Source organism: Heterodontus francisci, chromosome 17 (assembly GCF_036365525.1).
Source record: "Heterodontus francisci isolate sHetFra1 chromosome 17, sHetFra1.hap1, whole genome shotgun sequence".
In the NCBI taxonomy this organism is placed as follows: domain Eukaryota; kingdom Metazoa; phylum Chordata; class Chondrichthyes; order Heterodontiformes; family Heterodontidae; genus Heterodontus; species Heterodontus francisci.
This window is the reverse complement of record NC_090387.1, coordinates 78,192,723-78,219,727: the sequence shown is the minus strand read 5'-3', so window position 1 is coordinate 78,219,727 and position 27,005 is coordinate 78,192,723. Positions and strand designations below refer to the sequence as shown.

At 41.9% G+C, this 27,005-nt stretch overlaps 1 protein-coding gene across 1 annotated transcript in view; it reads right to left on the bottom strand.

The window, feature by feature from the left end:
* trim71 (tripartite motif containing 71, E3 ubiquitin protein ligase) overlaps positions 1 to 27,005 on the bottom strand; it is a 69,207-nt gene that overhangs the window by 30,199 nt on the left and 12,003 nt on the right. Inside the window, exon 2 of the mRNA XM_068049742.1 lies at positions 4,272 to 4,439. Within this exon, the coding sequence (XP_067905843.1) occupies positions 4,272 to 4,439 (168 nt within the window). The remainder of the gene's footprint in view (positions 1 to 4,271; positions 4,440 to 27,005) is intronic.

The following is a 27,005-nucleotide window of genomic DNA, read 5'->3' as shown; positions in this document are numbered from 1 at the left end:
GATTGGCAAGAGATTTAAGCGTAAATTGACATTAGCAAAATGGGTGTAGCCTCCACAGGCAATTCCACCCCATTGTGAACCATTGTGCATTCTTTCAGCTGCACCTAAACATGGTCTACAGTATCCCCTCATCTAACGTCTGAGAAACAAGCTGAACGATAATACAGCAAACAACTAAACAGGCAAACACTTCTTTATAACAATTCATTTGCCTTAATCCTTTATCCTACAAAACCTCAGTGGGCAAATGCAGGAAGGAATGTCTCTCGTCTGTGCAATGAACTGCAGCAGGTGGAACCGAGTCTGTCAAGCAGACGGAAATCAGGGTGCATGCTCTAACAAGTACTCATTGCTCACAATAAAGAGAAGATTAGGATCCTGTATGATGTCCCCACACCCATCACAGTTAAATAATCCACCATATGGGCAAGGTACCAGAGGGTTTATGACACCCAAGGAATAGGATATCACTTTAAGGTGTTACCTTCAGGAAAGGAGACAAGAAAGCTGGTATTTAAAAAACCCCATGAAGTTTATAGTTTGTTGCATTTTTTTTTTAATTCATCACTGTTGGAGAGATTTGTTTTCTCATTTCTATGACGAACGCAAAACAAAATTTTACAATTACACTAACTACAAGTGCATCATTCGCCCCTACAAACAGGGCAATTTCATTTTGGGTATACAAATGTTTCCCAATAGCAAGGTACGTTATATCAAGATACAGTGTACCTGCATGCAACATAAAACAGTAGTATAAAATGAATATACTAGAACCAGCACTCATTTCATTTTGAAACAGTAGGAAAATCAGTGCTGTACAGCATGTACAGGTGTTTGGATACTTGCCTGTAGCGCACACCCCTCTAATGTGAAGACAATTTAGACAAGTTATTGATATGGTATTTGCCAAAATCCAAGAAAAGTCAGGGCAATTACACTGGCTTTTAATATTAATTGTATATCAATTCGGTGTTTAATTGTATTCAGGCAGTGGCATTTATAAAGAAATAAAATGGGGTTGTTGGATTAAAAGTGTCACAATATGTAATGGGTGCCTCTGTAAATAAAGGCTTGTAATTGTAGAAAGACTAGGCTACAATTCCATCCTTCGTCACCTGACTATCTACATTCCAACATTTAAGGCCCCCGTAATGAGTCAGCAGGTTTACACAACCGACAGCTGAGCCATACAAAACAGAAAAGTCCAATGTTCAATTACTAATCTGTGTTCAGTTAGCCGATCTCAGCTAGCTGTGTTAGAATTGACCTCCTCATTCTCTGGGTTAAGAAATGAATCATTGATCAGGGCTTTAGCATCCAAACACAACTATGCAAACGCCTACCAAAAGTATGCATGCATGAGTGCTACCAGATAACAGAATTAAGCTTCAAAGAACAAAGAACAGTACAAGGCCATTCGGCCCTCCAAGCCTCTGCCGATCTTGATGCCTGCCGAAACTAACACCTTCTGCACTTCAGGGGCCCATATCCCTCTATTCCCATCCTATTCATGTATTTGTCAAGATGTCTCTTAAACGTCACTGTCGTATCTGCTTCCACCCCCTCCCCTGGCAGCAAGTTCCAGGCACTCACCACCCTCTGTTAAAAAGTTGCCACGCACATCCCCTCTAAACTTTGCCCCTCGCACCTTAAACCTATTTCCCCTAGTAACTGACTCTTCCACCCTGGGAAAAAGCTTCTGACTATCCACTCTGTCCATGCCGCTCATAACTTTGTAAACCTCTATCATGTCGCCCCTCCACCTCCGTCGTTCCAGTGAAAACAATCAGAGTTTTTACAACCCCTCCTCATAGCTAATGCCCTCCAGACCCGGCAACATCCTGGTAAACCTCCTCTGTACCGTCTCCAAAGCCTCCACGTCCTTCTGGTAGTGTGGCGACCAGAATTGCACGCAATATTCTAAGTGTGGCCTAACTAAGGTTCTGTACAGCTGCAACATGACTTGCCAATTTTTATACTCTATGCCCCAACCGATGAAGGCAAGCATGCCGAATGCCTTCTTGACTACCTTATCCACCTGCGTTGCCACTTTGTGACCTGTGGACCTGTACGCCCAGATCTCTCCGCCTGTCAATACTCCCAAGGGTTCTGCCATTTACTGTATACCTCCCACCTGCATTATACCTTCCAAAATGCATTACCTCACATTTGTCCGGATTAAACTCCATTTGCCATTTCTCCGCCCAAGTCTCCAACCGATCTATATCCTGCTGTATCCTCTGACACTTATCATTATCCGCAACTCCACCAACCTTTGTGTCGGCCGCAAACTTACTAATCAGACCAGCTACATTTTCCTCCAAATCATTTATATATACTACAAACAGCAACTTGCTTCAATTTTCACCTTCCCCTCTTGCTGGCACTCACTCTTCAGGCTCACATGAACCGTTCCTTGGGTGCTGTATTGGAGGGTGAAAGAATGTTTGATGTACAATGGAACGCAATTGGTGTAGTATGGATTTTATAACAAATTTATCAAACTCGATTTGAGAGACTTCATGCAAAGATCAAAGTATGGAAATCAACTCCGCTAAAGGACAGAGCGGAGGAGTAAAATGGAAGCTTCTTAGATTGGTAAAATGTAACTAGTGACATGTCCATAAATGAATTTAGATCTCATGCGTTCAAAGACACAATTTGGGCATGGACAAAAGAGGAATTATAAAGTTGGAGAGAGAGCGAGCGCGGGAGAGAAAGAGAGACAGAGACACAGAGACAGAGACACACACAGAGAGAGAGAGAGAGAGAGAGAGACAGAGACACAGAGAGAGAGAGAGAGAGAGAGAGAGAGAGAGAGACAGAGACACACACCGAGAGAGAGAGAGAGAGACAGAGACACACACCGAGAGAGAGAGAGAGAGAGAGAGACAGAGACACACACCGAGAGAGAGAGAGAGAGACAGAGACACACACCGAGAGAGAGCGAGAGAGACAGAGACACACACCGAGAGAGAGAGCGAGAGAGACAGAGACACACACCGAGAGAGAGAGCGAGAGAGACAGAGACACACACCGAGAGAGAGAGCGAGAGAGACAGAGACACACACCGAGAGAGAGCGAGAGAGACAGAGACACACACCGAGAGAGAGCGAGAGAGACAGAGACACACACCGAGAGAGAGAGAGACAGACACACACCTAGAGAGACAGACACACACCTAGAGAGAGAGACAGACACACACCTAGAGAGAGAGACAGACACACACCTAGAGAGAGAGACAGACACACACCTAGAGAGAGAGACAGACACACACCTAGAGAGAGAGACAGACACACACCTAGAGAGAGAGAGAGAGAGAGAGAGAGAGAGAGACACAGACAGACACAGACCGAGAGAGAGAGAGAGACAGACACACACCTAGAGAGAGACAGACACACACCTAGAGAGAGAGACAGACACACACCTAGAGAGAGAGACAGACACACACCTAGAGAGAGAGAGAGAGAGACAGAGAGAGAGAGAGAGAGAGAGAGAGAGAGAGAGAGAGACACACACACACACACACACACACAGCGAGAGACACACACCGAGAGAGAGCGAGAGAGAAAGCGAGTGTAAATCATGTTAATACATATAGCAAAGAGGAAAAGGAATTAACCAAGATGTACTTATATGAATAGCAACAAAAGAAATAAAGTTATAAATATAGGGCTATTAGACATCAAGAGCTACTGAAACTTGCTTAAAGAGAATAAATGGAGAAAAAATCTGGAAAGCTGTAACTGCAAGATAGTGAAAGAGGTGATGTCATACTGTCCATTGAGGAAAGTTTATGGGCTGCTGAGAAAACAGAACTGGGAGTTGGCAGAAGCTCTGTGGATGGATTTGAAAGAAGAAGAATTAAAAAAAAGAGGTAAATGTTACTAGTAGATACAGGCCACTGCAAATAAAAGATACTATGGAAGTTGTAACTATCAGTACTGAGGCTTCAGCTGTAATGATGGGGATTTTAATCTTCTTGACATAGACTGGAAATTACTGTGGGGACAATCGGTACCTGAAGACACTTACTGAAGTATTTTAAAAGGTCTTTTTCAGCAGAAGTGAGGAAACCCACAAGGGAAAAAGGCAGAACTGGAGGCAGTAACAAGCTAAGTTGAAGACAAACGATTTGGGGTCTTGTGATCATGAAGTTAGGCAGAAATGAAGACAGAACAAATAAAGACTAAAATTAGAACAATGCATTATGGTAGAGTTATAACCAGACTTGCTTGGCTTCTTAATGAAAGTTCACAATTACAAACCTGAATTGCTTGGCGACCTTGCTGTGCATCTGCTAACAACTGTAGGGTAATTTCTTTGGAGTCCTGTACGGCATCCTGGAGGTAGACAATGCTGTGCCCTACATGACGGCTCATTGTGCATTCTCGACAAATTGGTACAGCGCAAGTATCACAGTATAGACGCATCACCTGGAAGAGAAGTTGTCAAAGTTAGTTATTTTAAATTAAGGAGTCAAATTAATCTGAAGTCAAGACTCATTTTGTGAATCAAACAAACTTGTTTTTACTAAAATACTGAGAACACTGAAATCAGATTCTTAACAAAAGCGACTCCATGAAACAAAATAGCAGACGTTTCTGGAGAACAAGAATATTTCAAAATGTATATGCAATCATGATCCTTATTTACCTCAAAAAACATAGGATTTTTCAACTAAAACAATATTGCAAACTGTCAGTATGACATATCATAGGTGCAATACTGCATCTTTAGGAGCAAATACTCCTTCACTCTCATGCCTCCTTTGATTTCTGAGACCACATGTAGCAGGTAGCATGGATCAGACCTATTCCCAGGCTTCCATTAATGCTGCTCTGAACCTGTTTTTTTTTTATTCATTCATGGGATGTGGGCGTCACTGGCCAGGCCAGCATTTATTGCCCATCCCTAATTGCCCTGAGTGGCTTGCTAGGCCGTTTCAAGGGCATGTAAGAGTCAACCACATTGCTGTGGGTCTGGAGTCACATGTAGGCCAGACCAGGTAAGGACAGCAGATTTCCTTCCCTAAAGGACATTAGTGAGCCAGATGGGATTTTACAACAATCGACAATGGTTTCATGGTCATCATTAGATTAGCTTTTTAATTCCAGATTTATTAATTGAATTCAAATTCCACCTTATGCTGTGGTAGGATTTGAACCAATGTCCCCAGAGCAATACCCTGGGTCTCTGGGTTACTAGTCCAGTGATAATACCACTACGCCACCGCTTTCCCTGCTAGGAAGATTACAACTGCCCTGTGATAAGTCCCTCATTTCTCTGTCACTATGGGAGAAAGTACATACTCTTCACTTCGCACCACTATTAAGAAGAAATTATCACTAAAACCACGTCTGGGGGAATCTTGTGTATCAACCCACTTCCCATCACTCCACAGCAGGATGAGGTTCGAAGATTCCAGCCCTCAGTTAATTATTAGGTCATATGAGAAAGGAGGAATGTGTTTTAATACCTCAAATTGTTCCTATTGTTTGTGAACTTCAGTAGTTATAACGCAGGGTGGAACACAAAACTCATTTGTCTGCACATAAAACATATACAGATTTTCAAGAGAAAGAGGAAACTGCACCCGGAATGAAAATGAAAACCCTGTAGTAGGTGGGGCACCAAAACTGTCGCATCTAATTATGTTATTTAGCAATTAGTGAGATTTTCCTGGAGATATAGGCTGGGACTGCAAATCCTATAGTTAGTTCCTGTCAACCTAAGTCTTATATACACATCTAGCACTTTATTAGTACAATTTTTAAATAGTACTTTTCACATGTAGAATAGAAACCATTTAGTAATTATGATAGCAATGCAACTTACTGTATATAACACATTACAAGAAATGCGGCACTATGGGTCTACTGTAAACTTAATCATAAAACTACAGAGGATTTGAACATCACAAAATGATACATGGAAAAGAGCAATTGCTTCTATAAACATGTAGCCCACCTTCCTGTAAGCTGGTTGCACCTTGTGCACCCACTATTACATGCATATCCAGACTTTCATCACCATGTTGGCCAGAACACGTGAATAGTAGTGTTCTTGAGAGAACGGTCTCCAAACGCTGCTGATGCTACTTCAACAAGATGACTGGTAGTAATCGGGAAGACCCAGTCAAAACAAAATAGATCTTAATGTCAGTTAGTCTTAAAGTTTCTCATAACCTGGCTGTGAAACACTTGGGCTTTGGGAAGTCCATAGATAAAGATCAAAATAAAAAGCAGCTCAATTTACCACAAGTCACCAGATAAAAAGACATTCATGTATTAAAATGCAACTTGCCTCAATGGGAGATACTTACTCCTGCCCAACTTCTACACTGTCTGAAATCCTGTCGAACCTGCTCCACTATTCAATACGATTGTGGTTGATCTTTGGCTTAAACTCAATTTTCCCTCCCATATCACTCAATTCCCTGAGACACCAAATATTTGTGTCTCACCCTTAAATACATTCAACAATGGAGCATTCACAAGCCTCTGGGGTAGAGAATTCCTAAGATTCACACCCCTCAGTGAAGAAATTTCTCATCAGACCCTTATCCTTAGGCTGTGCCCCCATGTTCTAGATTCCCCAGCCAAGGGGGCAACCTCTATGTCTACCGTGTCACAAATAGGTGTGAACCAACAGTAAATTGTGTTGTGTGTATTTGAGTATTAATGTCAATCGCCATTTTTGTACAGCACGTTAAGTTTTAGCTGTGTTCCACTTGTTAAAATGGAGGAGGGAAATCATGCGGTACAGCTTGTCCAGGAGCCACCCTATCCATCTTGCCTAGATTTGAAACTGTAGCAGTTGAAGGTACAGCTCGTTCAGAAAACCATAGCTGCTTGGCGCAGATTAGCACAGCAGCCTGAAGCTGCACACCTCTGAGTTTTCCTACAAGAAAATTAAAAGACAGTCTGCAAAAAGCAAGAAAACCTATTTTCTGCCAGCTTTCCTCAGTGCCTAAGAAAAAGGTGACTTCAGCACATTAAGCTAACTCCTCTTACCTTCGAAAGTTCAAAGAAATTTGTAAGAGAAGAGATATTTCCAATGGCTCCTCCCCCAGTGATCTCCAATTTTGGACTTTGATAATTTAAATGGACACTAGTTTTATCCGAAATCCATGTTAACTTGTAATTAAGATAATTTTCTATTTGTTAAATATCCTTGCCTTTTTACACCTTTAACCTTTCCTGGTATGTTTGTAAGAGCGAGTTTAAGAGCGTGTTAATAAACCCCAATTCTCCGATTTAACGGACAACTGTGTTGTTACGGTCATCTAGTACCAGGGTTTAAGGAAGGGAAAAATTCAATCACTAATCTTATTTATGGGCAGGTGGCAGAAAATAGAGGAATTTGGTTAAAAATATTATCTGTTTCTATCACCGGTCAACCTCCCTCAGAATCTTGTATGTTTCAATGAGATCACCTCTCATTCTTCCCAACTCCAGACAGTATAGACCCAATTTACTCAGTCTTTCGTCGTAAAACAACCCTCTCATCTCAGTGACCACTCTAGGGGAACATTCACTGTACCGCCTCCAATGCAAGTACATCCTACCTCAAATATGGAGGCCAAATTTACACACAATACTCCAGGTGTGGTCTCACAAAAGCCCTGCACAATTGTAGCAAGACTTCCTTATTCTTGTATAAAAGCAAAATACTGTGGAATCTGGAAATTTGAAATAAAAACAAAGTGCTGGAATACACAGCAGGTCTGGCAGCATCTGTGGAGGGGGAAACAGTTAGCGTCCAAGTCTCATGAAAGGTCACAGACCTGAAACATTTACTCTGTTCCCTGCCACAGTTGCTGCCAGACCTGCTGTGTATTTCCAGCACTCTTTTATTTATTTATTTTATTTAGAGATGCGGCACTGAAACAGGCCCTTCGGCCCACCGAGTCTGTGCCGACCATCAACCACCCATTTATGCTAACCCTACACTAATCCCATATTCTTACTACGTCCCCACCTGTCCCTATATTCCCCTACCACCTACCTATACTAGGGGCAATTTATAATGGCCAATTTACCTATCAACCCGCAAGTCTTTTGGCTGTGGGAGGAAACCGGAGCACCCGGAGAAAACCCACGCAGACACAGGGAGAACTTGCAAACTCCACACAGGCAGTACCCAGAATTGAACCCGGGTCACTGGAGCTGTGAGGCTGCAGTGCTAACCACTGCGCCACCGTGACGCCCACTGTGGCACCTCATCAAATGCCTTTGGGAAGTCCAAGTATACTATACCTACTGATTTCCCTTTATTTACCCGACTAGTTACCTCCTCAAAAAACTAAAATTTGTCAAATATTTCTCCTTCATAAAACCATGTTGACTTTGTCTGATCATACTTTGATTTTCTAAGCGCATTGCTAAGATTTCCTTAATAATAGATTCTACCATTTCCTAGACAACTGATGTCAGGCCTGCAGTTCAGTTTTCTCTCAACCTTTTTTTTCTTGAATATCACTGTTGCATTTGCTAACTTCCAAACTGCTGGGACTATTCTAGAATCCAGGGCATTTTGGAAAATCATCACCACCACATCCACTATCTCTGCAGCTATCTCTTTCAGAACCCTAGGATGCAGGCCATCAGGTCCTGGGGATTTGTTGAATCATAGTACCTTAAGTTTCTCCAATACTTTTGCTCTGCAGAAGCAAGTTAGCTTAATTTCCTCACTCTTATTAGCCCCTAGGTAATCTCTATATTTCTGGCATGTAACTTGCGTCTTCTACTGTGAAGACAGATTTTAAAAATTTATTCTTTCATGGGATGCGAGCATCAGTTGCAAGGCCAGCATTTACTGCCCATCCCCAATTGCCCTAGAGAAGGTGGTTGTAAGCAGTCTTCTTGAACTGCTGCAGTCCATCTGGTGTAGGTACACCCACCGCGCTGTCAGGGAGGGTGTTCCCGGTTTTTGACCCAGTGACAGTGAAGGAAGAGAGATATAGGTCCAAGTCAGTGTTCACTGTCTCTGCCATTTCTTCATTCCCTTGATAATTAATGGTACAAAAACACAAGATTACTTCAAATTAAGTTCATTCAAACCCATTTTGGGCTCATCCGCCTAGAATATCATCCCCAACACATCCTTCTATTTGCTTTATAACAAAATGCTTCTTGATGCCTATCCCAACTTTGCCATCATAACCCTTGCATTGCTGCTCCACTGAAACTAAGCCCCAGAAATTAAAAAAATCCAAGTATGCATCAAGGTCTGCTCAAAGCTTTTAGACGGAATCATCAAGCAGTTTGTTCCTTATAGTTCTTCCCTCTGACATGGGGATCAGCCTAATGCGTACTCTCTTGCGCAACATCTGGAGCCTGGATGGCCACAAATGCTGTCATCCAGATACAACTAGTACAGAATTTCAGCATGACCTCTGTATTTGAACAGTTAAATTAGGCAATATAAATTGAACATATTTACTTTGTTACAGATAAATGTCAAGGTCCTGATAACATTCAGGTATTGACTGCTAACTGAATTGTTGGAGAGGGAATGAGGGGGGGGGGGGGGGGGTGAAGGTGTACAGGAAACCGATTTTAAGTTTTACATTAAGAATGCTAAGTTCTTCTCACCATAAAATATCTGTTCTTTTCTCTATCCCCAAGAGGAAAAAAGTCCAGACATACACACTTCCTTAATTCAGTGTAACTTGATGCAAAAACCTCAGTAGCATTGTACGGATATGATTCTGTTATCCAGATGGATGCCAAGATAGCACTGCTCAACTGGAGATCATAGGTTTCAATGTGCACTCTCCCAGTTACTTGTAGCTGTTCTAGTCAGATACATTGGGCTGGGCTCTAGAGATTGCCAATGGTAAAAGTAGAACACTTCAGTGATGAAAAACGTGAGCTCCAGATTTCCCCATCTCTCCAAGTGCTATTGACTGCAGAAGAGTGCACATCTGCAAGCAACATTCATTCCAAGTAAAAATCACTTGCCCTCTACTCAAGGAAGGATTACTGGTACTTTCCATGACACAAATAACTATACAACAGATAATTTCATTGGAACATTACAAACCATTAAACTGTACAATGCTGATTCAGACTTTCTTCCAACAGAACTTGTAAACCACTTCCACCATGAATACAAGAGTCTGCTTACAAGCTTGACATCTGCATGATTTTAACAGGTAATGAGTCCAAGAGCATGCCATGGTATTCAATATCCCTTAGCTCCAGTGTATTGCATGATTCTCATCACTTTTTCCTGTCTCAAGAACCTGCAATGACAGGGTTGACAGGCCTGAAAGGGTAGATGCTGAGAAAATACATTTCCCCTGGTTGGGAAATCTAGAACGAGGGGTCAGTCTGAGATAATGGTCAGCCATTTAGGACGGAAGCGAGAAGAAATCTCTTCACTCAAAGGGTTGCAAATCTTTGGAATTCTCTACCACTACTATCGACAGAGGTCGATAGATTTTTGAGTACTAAGAAAAGTAAGGGATTATGGGAATAGTACAGGAAGATGGTGTTGAGGAAGATCAGCCATAATCTTCAATGGCAGAGCAGGCTCAAAGGGCCAAATGGCTGACTCCAGCTCCTTTTATGTTCTTATACAGTACCCTTCACACCACCAGAGCTTATTTTGCAGTGAAATGGAGCAGCTAATTTGTATTTACTCTGAAAGGCAATAAGTAGTACATTGTCAGACCACTGCATTCAGGCTGAAAATAAGATTTATTTGCAAGTTAGACAATATACACCAATGAAAGGCACAAATTCATAAAAAGGATCACTTGCATTAGAATATATTTAAGTCTAATAACCCAGAAGATCTTTTATATGCAAGTTTCTTGCGTAGACATCCAAGTGAGGCTCCTATATCAATGTCACAAGAAAGAGTACATTTATCCCAGGTCCAAAGCCTTTGAATGAACTGTTAAGATACAGTAGGACTCACTGCACATGGAATGTCTTGACAAGGTGCTCCAATCTTGTCCCAAGTATCAACTTTTTGTTAATTTTTGAACCATTAGTTCGTACAACAAAACCTTTGCATTTTTGCTATCTTACACATTAAAACAGCAAATGGTTTCTATGCCGCCGTCTTGGAATTGGGTAAAGGAAGTCAACTTTCACTTTAACACACAACATAAAAGGATTTTTATGAAAAGACCCAGTTCTGAAGAACGGTCACTGACCTGAAACGTTAACTCTGCTTCTCTTTCCACAGATGCTGCCAGACCTGCTGAGTATTTCTAGCATTTCTTGTTTTTATTTCAGATTTCCAGCATCTGCAGTATTTTGTTTTTATAAAAAGACTGTTCCCTGTTTGACAGGACAAAAGCCCTTTTGTCACACAGCACTAGACAGATGAAAAGGATGTCAATCCCCTCTGCATTAACACAAGACAGGCAAACCTTAGCCTCTCAAAAATAAGGATATTTATCCTAAATTCTGGCTCTCTAAGATTCTTTGTTCTACATCTTTTCTGTGGGCATCAATTCCTGCTGATGTACAGGTCCAAAAAAGACCAACTCATCTCCACTATCTCATCTAAAAGAGTAATTCTTCATACACCAGGTCAGACTACATCAGCAGCTATGTGACCAAGCCTGATCTTGCCCTCACCAATACATCTAGGCATTCATTTTTTGGTTGACATGGAAAACTCTGTATTCCCTGCTTCAACACCAATTTCATGTTACTACTGCCACCCTGCCTGCAATCAGCTAGCCAGCACAGACCAGGATTAAAACTTCAAACCTTGTAAACACACTAAGGGAGAAAACAGACTTTTAAAAAACATTTGGTGGAAAACATATGTGTGAAAACAGAGGGAGGCAAATCAGAATAAACTTATTTTCCCTCCTGTTAAGAACCCAAAACTATGAAACTTTGATGCCCATCTCTGCAGAATAATTCTTCAAAGCACTCAGCTGTCTGCTGTGTTGATGTACAGTGCACTATATCCTTGATTGGAAAAAATCATCCATGTCTTAACTGAAAACATCTATACTCAACCCTCTGAAAAGCATAGAGCTTTAGAGGCATTCCAGCCATTTACTAAAGAAACCTCACTTTAAATACTTCCAAGACACACAGCAAGGCTACAACTACCCAGGCCAAGTAAAACCCTGTTTTGTATGGAATTAGCATACAAAACAAAGGCTCCATTTCCATTGAGATTCTTCTTGCAGCAGGGGGAAGGGAAGAATAGGAAACATGATCAGGAGGTCAAGGGAATTCCCTTTCACTCCCTCCCCCTAAAGCAGTACAGCAAGGGAGCATATGCTTAATGCCTCAATAAGACCACTGCAAAAGAAAATACTAAGTTCCTGAATAGCTCCTCTGGTGGTCACAAACACACACAGCCTTCTTCCAGCTTTTTAAAAAAAATGAAATAATGGAATGTCATGCTTCTGAAATCTAACACTGCAGCAGAACTGTGAAGAGGGGGGACACTATTCTTTCAATGCTCTAACAAAATGGATCAGGCAAAGACATCCACCTCAACATTTGAATGCTCTTATTTCAAAATAACAAGAATATTTTGGAATATCTGTATTGTCACATTTCACATTCTAAACATTACTAGGCCACATTATTGGATCAAATCTGAATATAAAACGCAGTGACGAAAGTCTAAATTCCACCATGGCACACACTGCATTTATTTAACCTATTTATTATCAGGCACCCCAATTTGTTCTAAAAAATTACAATAATCAAATGTGGTACGCACCATAAAAACTAATTTTCAGAAACTTCCTAGACTATGCTGCAAGTTGTCCAGGGGTTTCTGCCTGAATTCATATACATTTATGCACATTTTACATACTATAAAGTTGCCACTTTTGGTATAAGTGAATGATTCAATTCAACTAGTTAATAGTTATATAGGTACATACCAGAATACCTTGTCTGCAAGCCCTTATAGCAAACATTGATTAACTCTATTAACAATTGTGACTAATTTGGTTTGGAAGCATTGGATTTTCAAATGATTTTCATATCAACTTCAAAAGTAGAACCACTGATCTGTTCATTGGCCATTAGCTTGCTGACAGTGGCGCAGTGGTCAGCACCGCAGCCTCACAGCTCCAGCGACCCGGGTTCAATTCTGGGTACTGCCTGTGTGGAGTTTGCAAGTTCTCCCCGTGTCTGCATGGGTTTTCTCCGGGTGCTCCGGTTTCCTCCCACAAGCCAAAAGACTTGCAGGTTGGTAGGTAAATTGGCCATTATAAATTGCCCCCTAGTATAGGTAGGTGGTAGGGAAATATAGGGACAGGTGGGGATGTGGTAGGAATATGGGATTAGTGTAGGATTAGTATAAATGGGTGGTTGATGGTCGGCACAGACTCGGTGGGCCGAAGGGCCTGTTTCAGTGCTGTATCACTAAACTAAACTTGAATAATTTGAAAAGTAAGGCTGTTTATTATTTCACATTCTCTCCATCTAAAGTAGTCCTCAATTTAGACCATTGGAAGCACAAGTAATTTGGGATCTGTCAAAACCTGTCTCTTGAACAGTAGCATAGCCGGTATAAATGCAAAATGCACAAAATGCCACTTTACCCAAAATTTACTTGTAGAATTCCATCACTGGCAGAGAACTGCATTTCCTGAACATGTTGTATGCCTAATGCATTTTGCCTGCCAAGTAGGTATTAACATTTTAGAGGCAGGCATTTTTGAAAATCCAGGGTCAAATAGGAACGCATTTATTGGAAACAAATACTGCACAACTTAATAGCAGATGAATACATTATTCAACTGGCTAGCACAAGTGGCAACTATTTGAAGAATTTATTATTGATACAGCAGCCAATTGATTTGCTATTAAAAGAGCTAGGCCAGAGAAAAACTAAATATTCAGTTGTCTACTCATTAGAAAACTCCTTTAGCAAAAGTGCACTTTTAACACAATTCAATAACTTATTTGACAAGCATGGCTAATTTCATTTACCATTAATCCAGGCTGTCCTGCTCTTGCAATAAGAGGGGAGAAAGGGAAAATGTTTTAACAGCATAGTTTCTTTACTATATTTCTTTTGTAAATGTGGTGAAAGTATCTACTTTCTAGCAATCTTTACTTTCCAATATTTCAGAGTCTTACCACCTCCCTATGACATTCAATGACATTTTTTTTCTTTGGCCTCCTTATCTCAAGAGACAATGGGTAAGCGCCTGGAGGTGGTCAGTGGTGTGTGGAGCAGCGCCTTGAGTGGCTATAAAGGCCAATTCTAGAGTGACAGGCTCTTCCACAGGTGCTGCAGAAAAATTTGTTTGTCGGGGCTGTTACACAGTTGGCTCTCCCCTTGCGCCTCTGGCTTTTTTCCTGCCAACTGCCAAGTCTCTTCAACTCGCCACACTTTAGCCCCGCCTTTATGGCTGCCCACCAGCTCTGGCGATCGCTGGCAACTGACTGGCTGCCCACCAGCTCTGGCGATCGCTGGCAACTGACTCCCACGACTTGTGATCAATGTCACAGGACTTCATGTCACGTTTGCAGACGTCTTTAAAGCGGAGACATGGACGGCCGGTGGGTCTGATACCAGTGGCGAGCTCGCTGTACAATGTGTCTTTGGGGATCCTGCCATCTTCCATGCGGCTCACATGGCCAAGCCATCTCAAGCGCCGCTGACTCAGTAGTGTGTATAAGCTGGGGATGTTGGCCGCCTCGAGGACTTCTGTGTTGGAGATACGGTCCTGCCACCTGATGCCAAGTATTCTCCGGAGGCAGCGAAGATGGAATGAATTGAGACGTCGCTCTTGGCTGACATACGTTGTCCAGGCCTCGCTGTCATAGAGCAAGGTAGAGGAGACAGGCCTGATACACTCGGACTTTTGTGTTCCGTGTCAGTGCGCCACTTTCCCACACTCTCTTGGCCAGTCTTGACATAGCAGTGGAAGCCTTTCCCATGCGCTTGTTGATTTCTGCATCTAGAGACAGGTTACTGGTGATAGTTGAGCCTAGGTAGGTGAACTCTTGAACCACTTCCAGAGCGTGGTCGCCAATATTGATGGATGGAGCATTTCTGACGTCCTGCCCCATGTTCGTTTTCTTGAGGCTGATGGTTAGGCCAAATTCATTGCAGGCAGCCGCAAACCTGGCGATGAGGCTCTGCAGGCACTCTTCAGTGTGAGATGTTAAAGCAGCATCGTCAGCAAAGAGGAGTTCCCTGATGAGGACTTTCCGTACTTTGGACTTCACTCTTAGACGGGCAAGGTTGAACAACCTGCCCCCCCTGATCTTGTGTGGAGGAAAACTCCTTCTTCAGAGGACTTGAACGCATGTGAAAGCAGCAGGGAGAAGAAAATCCCAAAAAGTGTGGGTGCGAGAACACAGCCCTGTTTCACGCCACTCAGGATAGGAAAGGGCTCTGAGGAGGAGCCACCATGTTGAATTGTGCCTTTCATATTGTCATGGAATGAGGTGGTGATACTTAGTAGCTTTGGTGGACATCCAATCTTTTCTAGTAGTCTGAAGAGACCACGTCTGCTGACTAGGTCAAAGGCTTTGGTGAGATCAATGAAAGCAATGTAGAGGGGCATCTGGTGTTCGCGGCATTTCTCCTGTATCTGACGAAGGGAGAACAGCATGTCAACGGTCGATCTCTCTGCACCAAAGCCACACTGTGCCTTAGGGTAGATGTGCTCGGCCAGCTTCTGGAGCCTGTTTAGAGCGACTTGAACAACGACTTTCCCCACTATGCTGAGTATTTCAGAGTCTTACCATCTCCCTATGACATTCAATGGCATTAGCATCATTGAATTCCCCGTTAACATCCTGGGATTGACCATTGATCAGAAACTTAATCAGACCCGCCACATAAATACTGAGGCAACAAGAGACTGCGAATTCTCCTAACTTCCCTTCCCCAGAGCCTTTCCACCATCAACAAGGCACAAGACAGAAGCATGATGGAAATACTCCCAACTTGTCTGGATGAGTGTAGCTCCAACATCACAATCCAGGACAAAGCAGTCTGCTTGATTAGCACCCCAGCAACCACCTTAAAAAACATTCACTCCCTCCACCATTGGCAAAACATCACTGCAGTGTCTACAGGGCTATGAGACCAAGAGCTGGAAAGTGGGATTAGATTGGATAGCTCATTTTCAGCTAGCAGACACACAATGGGCTGAATGGCCTCGTTCTATGCCATACATTTTCTATGTTTCTATCTACAAGATGCACTCCAGCAACTCGCCAAGGATTCTTCAACAGCACCTTCCAAATCTGGAACCTCTACCATCTAGAAGAACAAGGAGAGGAGGTACATGGAAACACTATCACCTGCAAGTTCCCCAAGTTACGCACCATCCCGACATAAATATATCTATGTTCCTTGTTTCTGGGTCAAAATCCTAGAACTCAAGAGTAGTGTGTGTGTACCTACACCACATGGGCTGCAACAGTTCACGGCAATGGCTCACCACCTCTTCAAGGGCAATTAATATTGGCCTAGCCAGCAATGTCTACACCTTGTGAACAAATCAAAAAAATCTCATGTCAAGACAATTTACAAACAGAATCCTACTTTGTAAAGATCTATGAAGCTCGGGGGTGGGGGAAGGAGAAAAAATAGCACTTTTCTACTGTACAAACCCACATTCTCACCTCCATTTCCCAATTATGAAATGTGGCCAGTGATTCAAATTTGGAGAGCAAGTATTGCCTCAGTATAATTTTCTAACCACATCACAACAAACTAATGATTTTATGATTTCACTGTTGATTAAGAATGCATGAAGCTGAAAGCCCTGGCTTCCCCAATCTGTCAACTAGATCATAGAGTATACAACTCGTCACTTGGACGTCTGCCAGCCTAAGCTACAGCTGGCAACATCCCAGATATGAAATATGATTAAAACCCTTCTGAATCACAACACTGTCAATTGTCAACAAGGACTACAGTGTAACAAGCTGATTTGCAAAGATAAGGTTTATAAGCTGCACTTCATCACAAATTGGTTTTGGTCCAAATTAGAGATTAGGATTACTTCTACGACCCATGTCACCTACTTTCCCAAATTTAGGTGCAAATTGGTTTGCAGCAAGTCAAACATTTCTGTAAAGTAGGATGCGAACAGAGGGTATAACATTTAAGTCATTAGTGTTTCTATCAGACACACCAGAAGCAAGCAATGTCCACCACACTCCAACAAAAAGGAAATGTTACTCTCCACTAGCCAAGTGAACCAATGTTAACACTCCAAAAACTTATGTTCAATCAGACAAGGTTCTGGATGCTTCAAATGTCACTTGAAAAAAATATTCCAATGAAAAAGCACCACATACAAATATTTGTAAAGATCAGATTCTCCAATAAGTTTACCAGGAGAATGCCATACATTAAATATTTTTCCAAAGACTTTCATATCAGGCTTCAGACACCACCCTCATCTATACCATAATATTTCATGTGGGTACACAGAATAAAGTTGCTGCATTATCTGGCAATAGTCTGCTCTAGTGAACAATGCTAGTTCTGATCTGGTTTAAGCAAATCCATTGACATTTTGAAGCTCAACACTCTAAAGAGACTATTTCCTATAAATAGGTGCTGGCAACTTCTGGAATTCTATTAATTCAGCTTAACTTGAATTGACATTCAGAAATTCCTGGGTCACAGTTCATTCTAATCAAATCACCTTGAGATGTCAGCCCTGATGGGTATTATACAGCAAAGCTGCAAGCATATTGCAATGACATTCTCACAAATGATGTAGGAAGTAAAATATTCTTGGTGAGGTGGAAGAGATGAGAAAAGCTTATACCAAATATTATTGTTGTTAAATAGATTATTAGAGGTGAGCTCCTTTCCAAAATCCACTATGGTGCCACTCCATAAAAAGAGTCCAGTTTTAAGACATTTCCACAATGGCTAAGTATATATGTCAAGGTTCCAAGTTCAATCTCTGGCATGTGAAAAGTTAAGTGATCTCAGTTGAAGGTAGAAGTAGCGACGAGTAACATATTCTTCAGTAGCCTGGGCAGGGGCAGTGTGGGTGGAAGTGGCAGGAAGGTGGTGGGAGACAGAGGTTCGCACTATAGATTAAAACACAATCCATCAGAGTCAGCATGGTTTTATGAAGGGTAAATAGTGTTTGACTAATTTGCTAGAGTTCTTCGAAGCTGCAACAAGCAAAGTGGATAATGAGGATCCTGTAGATGTAGTATATCTGGACTTCCAGAAGGCATTTGATAAGGTGCCGCACAAAAGGTTAATACACAAGGCAAGATCACATGGGGTTAGGGGCAATTTATTAGCTTGGATAGAGGATTGGCTAACCAACAGAAAAGAGAGTCGGGATAAATGGGTCTTTTTCTGGTTAGCAAGATCTAACTAGTGGGGTGCCACAGGGTTCAGTCCTCAGGCCCCAACTATTTACAATCTAGATTAATGACTTGGATGCAGGGATAGAAGGTACTGTAGCCAAATTTGCAGATGACACTAAAACAGGTGGAATAGCAAGTTGCAATAAAAGAAATTTACAAATGGCTAGGTTAGGTGAATGGTCCAAAATTTGGCAGATGGAGTTTAACGTGGATAAGTGTGAGGTCATCCATTTTGGTCGGAAGAACAGAAAGGCAAATTAACCAAATGGAGAGAAACTTCAGAGTGCTTCAGTGCAGAAGGATCTGGGTGTCCTCGTGCATGAATCGCAGAAAACTACTATGCAGGACAGCAGGCAATAAGGAAGGCAAATGGAATTTTGGCATTTATTGCTAAAGGAATAGAGTATAAAAGTAGAAGTGTTCCTGCAACTGTACAAGGCATTAGTGAGACCGCACCTGGAGTATTGCGTACAGTTTGGGTCCCCTTACTTGAGGAGGGATGTAGTTGCATTGGAGGCAGTTCAGAGAAGGTTCACTAAATTGATTCCAGAGATGAGGGGTTTGTCTTATTAAGAGAGATTGAGCAGTTTAGGCCTTTACTCTCTAGAGTTTGGAAGAATGAGAGGAGATCTAATTGAGGTATACAAGATGATTAAGGGGATTGACAAAGTAGACGTAGAGAGGAGGTTTCCTCTTGTGGGGCAATCTAGAACAAGAGGTCAAAGTTTTAGGATAAGGGGTAACAGATTTAAAACAGAGATGAGGAGAAATTACTTCTCTCAAAGGGTCGTGAGTCTATGGAATTCACTACCCCAGAGTGCGGTGGCTGCCAGGACATTGAGTAAATTTGAGGAGATAGACAGATTTTTAATTAGCAATCGGTTAAAGGGTTATGCAGAACGGGCAGGAAAGTGGAGTTGAGGCCGAGATGATATCAGCCAGGATTGTATTGAATGGTGGAGCAGAGTTGAGGGGCTGAATTGCCTACTCCTGGTTCTTATGTAAATGTGTTCCTGCAGAGATACTGGGTGAGCAGAGATCAGAATTAGCCATAGTTTTTGGTCTAAGTAACAATATAAGATGCCAGTGAAAACCCAGCACATATGGCACAGCGTACACTGTGGTAGCCATTCGGAAAACTATGAAAGGTGAGCCCAGGTCAGAAAATAAAGGTTTTTCTGGACCAATCTGTTCAAAGCTACCTGATGCTACAAAACACCTTGTTCTGATCTTCTTTCCTTTCCTCCCTCCTTGCCACATAAACTGGAGATAGATACTCCATCACCTGCAAGATGATCTCAGATGGTGGGAGTTTTTTTTGTTTAAATAATTAATCACAGCACAAAAACCTGGTTACTATGGTGATATACTACCGGCTGCTAGTATAAATATTAATATACAAAATTAGCTTTCTGCCCCCAAAACCCTCCAACTTTCTCTTCCCTCTCCTGCAGTTGCTGAGTGACCATGATATGGTCAAGCAGCTCAATAACTCACTCAACAGACCAGCCTACTTGATCAGGGGTTGGGAAACAGAAAAAAAAAACATTCTAACTAATCCTAATCATATCTTTATGTGACGACCATGCTTTCAAAGAGAAGTGATCGGGAAGTCACTTCCTCCCCCATCCCAGCCAAAGGGCACAGAGTAATTGGCCACAGTGGCCTGAGCTAGGGAAGAGTGAGATTCTTTAAAAAAAAAATCAAGGCAGCAACATCCTATCACTACCCAGTAACCTCTGCCTGGAAGAGCACATCCATGCAAATCAGGACCAGACTGGGCACAGCTGAGATTTCTCTCTCACCCTCAAAACTAAATCGCCTACCAACATAGTGAGAGTCTTTTTCCTCGGATGGTGATGGCAAACACGAGGGGACATAGCTTTAAGTTGAGTTGTGATAGATATAGGACAGATGTTAGAGGTAGTTTCTTTACTCAGAGAGTAGTAGGGGCGTGGAACGCCCTGCCTGCAGCAGTAGTAGACTCGCCAACTTTAAGGGCATTTAAGTGGTCATTGGATAGACACATGGATGAAAATGGAATAGTGTAGGTCAGATGGTTTCACAGGTCGGCGCAACATCGAGGGCCGAAGGGCCTGCACTGCACTGTAATGTTCAAATTCTAATAAACCCTCATAGCTAACATATCAATACATGTATCCTGGCAATCTCCTGAACGTACAAATCAACATCTTTCAAAAGTAAGAAAAAAAGACAGACAGTAAGTTATGTTCTCTATCAAACTGCAAGGAAAAAAAACAAATTTCAGGTCAACATCACAACCATCAGCACAAACAGAACAAACAAAAAATATATAAATGCCAACATTCCCTCACTCAATTAAAAAATACTCCAAACAGTGAGATTACAATGTGATGGCATAGTTCATACAACTACGAGAAAACAGCAAGCCTGCATTAGGTATGAGTCGGGTTTAAATTAGTTTTATGCTCCCTTCCATTTATTTTATATCAGTTTAGATGAACTGATGAGAATTTCAAATGGTGGATTACCAAATCTGCAATCTTTACAGAATGCAGCCATCACAAGTTTATTCCCACACTAACCATTCACTACTGTAAAATATTCTTGCCAAATAACTGCTGGTAATTCTTTGGTATCCATTAAAAAGGACATCACAACTGGAGAATGAGGCATTTTTAGGGGCGGCGCAGTGGTTAGCACCGCAGCCTCACAGCTCCAGGGACCCGGGTTCAGTTCTGGGTACTGCCTGTGCGGAGTTTGCAAGTTCTCCCTGTGACCGCGTGCGTTTTCGCCGGGTGCTCCGGTTTCCTCCCACAGCCAAAGACTTGCAGGTGATAGATAAATTGGCTGTTGTAAATTGCCCCTAGTGTAGGCAGGTGGTAGGGAATATGGGATCACTGTAGGGTTAGTATAAAATGGGTGGTTGCTGGTCGGCACAGACTCGGTGGGCCGAAGGGCCTGTTTCAGTGCTGTCTCTCTAAATAAAATAAAATAAAAAATTTCCATTTGAGCACCCACTGGCAACATCAACTCTTCTCAGGTTAGATGCAGAGTAGCTTGTGACTTGTGTGCAATGTGTCTTAACCCTATACCTCAGAAGCACGTTAGTCCAGTAGAGTGATTTCTTAACTATCAAGCCACTTGCTGCGTCTCTTGGGTGGTCAAGATTGCTAATTTAATGACAAATTATAGGCAGTTTTGAGTCAGGTTAAGACTGTCCAGGAGCATTCTAGCCAGACTTTCATTCCAACAGCTGAAACAGATTTGAACCTAAATCTAGGGATGGGACAACCCCACTGTAACCTACTACACCATTTAATGCCTCTTTCATTAGTAATTCCTACAGTAATTCTAAAAAGAAACACAAGTGAGCTGTAAATTTTGATTAAACTTGTAGGTTACAAATTAATTCAAAGCAGATCAACACTTAAAACGGGGGAAGGTGGGGAGAAGAGGTTGCAAAGCGAATGGAACACAGATACTCACTCTGGAAAATTATACATAAACAATTGAGTTTTTAAAAATACTTAGGCCACCTAAAACTAGAATACTGCTTGCACAAACAGCATGTTAAAAGCTATACCCTCATCCTGATATCAATCTGCGTAGAGTATGGCAGCGATGTTTTTCTGTATGACTTTTCTTTGACCCCACTGGGTAGTACAAATGCATGATCATTCCTTTACTCCTAGTTGTTGGCATCTCAGTCTGGATTTAAGCCAGCTTCAACTGTTCTGGCAATATGCCAAGAGTTTTCATTAAATACTGGTAATGAGTGTTAAGAAATTATTGGTTGACAGAGAAATTTCAGAGGTTAGGAAGAGGAGCCAGTTTGAATAGCTCAGCAAGTGGGGCGGCACAGTGGTTAGCACTGCAGCCTCACAGCTCCAGCGACCCGGGTTCAATTCTGGGTACTGCCTGTGTGGAGTTTGCAAGTTCTCCCTGTGTCTGCGTGGGTTTCCTCCGGGTGCTCCAGTTTCCTCCCACAAGCCAAAGACTTGCAGGTTGATAGGTAAATTGGCCATTATAAATTTCCCCTAGCATAGGTAGGTGGTAGGGAAATATAGGGACAGGTGGGGATGTGGGATTAGTATAAATGGGTGGTTGATGGTCGGCACAGACTCGGTGGGCCGAAGGGCCTGTTTCAGTGCTGTATCTCTAAACTAAGTATGTTACCAGCTCTCATTTTCTTTCAAAAGATATGGACAATGTAAAAGTCCCATAAAAAAGACAGCATGTGCAACAGGGTAGCACCTCAACTTATTCTCTCTCTTCAGTTTATTGTGACCCACTGTTAAATTACCCCCTTTCCTCCACAACGAGCCCTGGCTACAACAGGAAGGTAATGCAGCTCGAGGACCATTTCAACGCTGTTTTCACAGCTCTACGTTCAAACGCCAATATATGATTAGATTTGATGTCAATATTATTCCAGTGTCTTGGGACACAAACTCCTACTTTAACACAAGACAACAAAGAGCTTAGTAACACTGCAATGCAAGTTATTAGATATTAAATGCAAGTGCCCTTTATGAAACCTAAATGAGAGAGAAAACTCAGTTAGCACTATAATTGACTGGGGGCAGATACAAACACCTCAACGTATTGCCAAATTTGATATTCTCTCCGACTATGTCCCTAACTTTCAAAGCAGATACATGCCACTATATTGTGTTGTGTAAGGGAATGGCGTCGTCAAAAGCTCTCATTTTTGCACATGGGAAAAACTGAATGCAAGGCAACAAATCCACCTCTTAACGTCACCCACGGTCACCCCTACTTCAACCCATCTGCTGCTGAAAACCTCATCTATGCTTTTTTAACCTCCAGACTCAACAATTCAAATGCTTATGTGGCTTGTCTCCCATTCTCGAGCCTCAAAACTTCAAAAACTGATGCCTGCATACTATTCTTCATTAACCCCAACTCACCTAACAAACCCATTTTAATGGGCCTACATTATCCCCCAAACTGCCAAATTTAAAATGGTCATCCTTTCGTTACATTATGCCTCCCCATCTCGAACCTCCTCCCAACACTGTTAACCCTCCCCCAAAAGCTTTGTCCTTGTGACTCTTCTCACATCACCCTATACCTTCAGCTGCTTATGACCTGTGCAGTGGAATTCCCTCCCTAAACTGATCCTTTAAATCTCACCTTAAAACCCACTTCTTTGACAAGGAAGGAGTCAGAGACAAGCTATGTCCATAGTCACTGGATTGGGGCCAGGAACATCCTGCTTACTTTTCCCTTCCATAGCATAAACCAGTTAGAGCGCTCCAATTTCAAATTTCCCCTTTCTGAACAGTAACGTTCAAGCAACAAAACAATGAAACATTCTAAACTTCAAGATCCAACCACTTATTAGAAAGGAAAAAAACACAGTCTGCAAGACACCCATTCCTCTCCTCCCCCTTAGATGCCTATAGTCTTACCCTAAAGCACACAGTTCAAAGAGAGGCATGTAAGGTCACATCCTCAGAAACACTAGGTCACCAGTGACAAAAAAGTGCCACACATTAATAACAAATGGCAGAAAGTGTTAACAGCAGCTGCCATTCTAACGGTTACCTAGCCACTCAGTCTCTGAAATAATTTAGGACACAGAGTTATAAAAATAGGTAACACTTGGGGAGGTGAGGGTTTGCTCCATGTTGCTAGTTCTAGCTGGCAACATACCAGTTTTACCAGTAATTTCATGAATACAGGTGCTACCCTTTTCCCCCCCATTATCAAAATAGACTTGCTTGACAGTCTGGAATAGAAACTCTTCCAAAAATAAGACAGACTAATTTTCCTACTGTAAATACAAAGACATTTTGGGAGAGAAGGGGGAAAAACTTGGAACACATTTCAGCAGAAAAGAAAATGAGGTAGCTGAGAAATCAGTCTTCTTGGTCACTCGAATGAATCTTCAGCTAGTGACTGTGGAATATTACCATCTGGTGCCAAGCAATACCTAATTAAATTCCAACTCAAATTACTAGTTTTTTTTAATTCACTTAATTCCACACTTCCCATGAGGCCCTTAACTAAATAACTCATCATGAAATGCATTAGATCGGCACTATCAATCTTCAGTGAAGAGTTCAGGCATTACATCAGTATAGTGTCCTCTACCCTGCATTCCTAAATTTTGAGCTTCACGTCAGCATAGTTTCTTTATTTCTCAACTATACATCCCACTACCATAAATCCAGGTTCAGCTCTCCAATTTCAGAGACAGAATTAGTGAAGCCAACCCCAATGAAATTGGCAGACAAAGCCAATAGTTTCTCAGGTAAATTTTCCTTGAATATTTCGACTCATTAAGGAAATTTAAATGGAAAATTTGCTATCCAATGTCTGGATCACGTTACTAGGCATAGTATTCACTAAATTCAAATCATCCCTTACTGTATCAGCGGGTTTTCATCCACTTCCTGCAATATCTATTCTTGTGGCCACCGACTATCCAGCACCAATTTGACTAGATCCACTCAAAACTGGCTTTGAGGCTGCCTGAACTGATTTTATTCAAGGCACTTGCACAGATAAACCTTTGCTCCATCAACCTGAATTCTAAATTAGGATGATAAAGCTAAAAGGACTTGCTTGCAACCCATGTCTTATTACTTTCTGAATAAGCCATTTTAAAATAATTTCTACAGCAAGTGCAATTTGGCAGATCATAGAGGGAACTTTGAATGGGAGGTGGTACAAATCAGCCAGTATTTTGAGGGAAGGGTCAAGATTCTAGTTAGAGACCCATCTCCAATTTACACAGAATAGTCCAGCCACATAAGTACTGGTACCAAAAAGGCTGGTTCCAAAATTAAATTACAAAGAGTACAATTGACCTCCACACAAAGAGGCTTCCATAGAGCCAAAGCTTTGGTATTTTTAAATGATTGGTGAATTTTCTAATAACTTGTGAACTTTGTGCTCAAGGTGAAGGATGACAGCACACAAGGGACCAGAATACTTCCCATTTTAGGCACTTAGTGTAAATATTATTCACTCCAAAAAACAGACAAAGAATAAAGTTCCTTCTACTCTGCTCCAACATCAAAAATGCACTTCCATTGCCAGCGTGGCATTGGCTAACCCTGTGCCAAGTTAAGGCAGCTTTGGTATATCTTAAAAACCAGATTGAGACTGTCCAGGGGAGCCCAGTGCAACAACTGTGAATCAAGATTACCATATATCCATCATAACCACACTACCTGTATTCTAAAGCAATTCTAAAATATTGCAGATGCTCGAAATCTGTGCATCTGCAGAGAGAGTTAACGTTTCGGGTCTGACTGGAAACGTCAACTCTCTCTCTCCAAAGATGTGCATGATCTGCTGAGTATTTCCAGCATTTTCTGTTTTTATTAACTGTATTCTATTCACTTTCCAAGAATTGAAGGGAAAAAATCATAGCTGATGGGGGGAAAAAAAATGAAATTACTATTTTTTTCTAAATTAAAAATCCATGTTAGCACAAACATTTAAACTTAGTGATATCACAATCCACATTACATTAACCATTACAACATTTTTGCATGTACAGCAGGAGAAAAATTCTGTTGCTAACTCATTGGTAAGTGCCTCACCAGGCACAGCGACCTATACAAAGCACGAACATAAGGTGATAGAGAATCTGAGTTTGACCTTACTGATTCCAGAATGGGGATAAAACCAGCCAGTAGCCGAATTCCTGTGTTTTCTCCAACAATTCTTGCTGAAAGTGACTGTGTGGAAAAGATCACACTGGGAGTATAGCTCCACAAACACTAGCTGGCCTGCAATACTTCAGCTAAGTGGTCATTATGGACACATGCATACAAGTGTCAGCAGGCTACGTGTCCATGTTTTTTGGGGGGGGGGGGGGGGGGGGGGAGGAGAAAAGAGAGGAAGGGCATCAATTCAGCCAGATACTTTCCAGACAGGTACCCCTTTTTGAAGCACAGAATCATCAGAGAGGAGGAAAGCTAGCTAGGTTTACTTTTCTTAAACTCAAAAGGCCCTAAACACAGCAACCTCACCACTAAAAATCACTTGAGATCAGCCAACACTTACTTGACCCAATTGTTAACCCATAAGATTTCCTTTGCCAGTTCACTACTTTCTTTCCTGAAGATAGCCTTGCAGATTCATGTTGGAATTTTTGCTAGGGCTCCTTGATGCCACACACAGTCAAATGCTGTCTTTATATCCAGGGCACTCTCTCTCACCTCAAGTTCAGCTCTTTTGTCCATGTTTGGATTAAGGCTGTAATTAGGTCAGGAGCCAAGTGGCGCTGGCGAAACCCAAAGTGAGCATTGGTGAGCAAGTTATTGCTGTGACTGATGATAGAGAATAGACTGATGGGGTGGTAACTGGCCAGATTGAATTAGTCCAGCTCTTTGCGTACAGGACATACCTGGGAAATTTGCCAGCAGCGTCGGGTAAATGCCAGTGTTGTAGCTGTACTAGAATAGCTTGAGTAGGGACGTGGCTAGTTCTGCAGCACAAGTCTTCAGTATTACAGCTGGGATATTGTCAGGACCCATAGCCTTTGCACTGTCCAGTGCCTTCAGCTGTTTCTTGATATCAAGAAACCAAACACTGGCATTTGTGATGCTGGGGGCCTCAGGACGAGGAAATTTATCATCCACTCAGCACTTCTAGCTGAAGATGTCACAAACGCTTCAGCCTTTTCTTTTGCACTCTTGTATTGGGCTCCCCCAT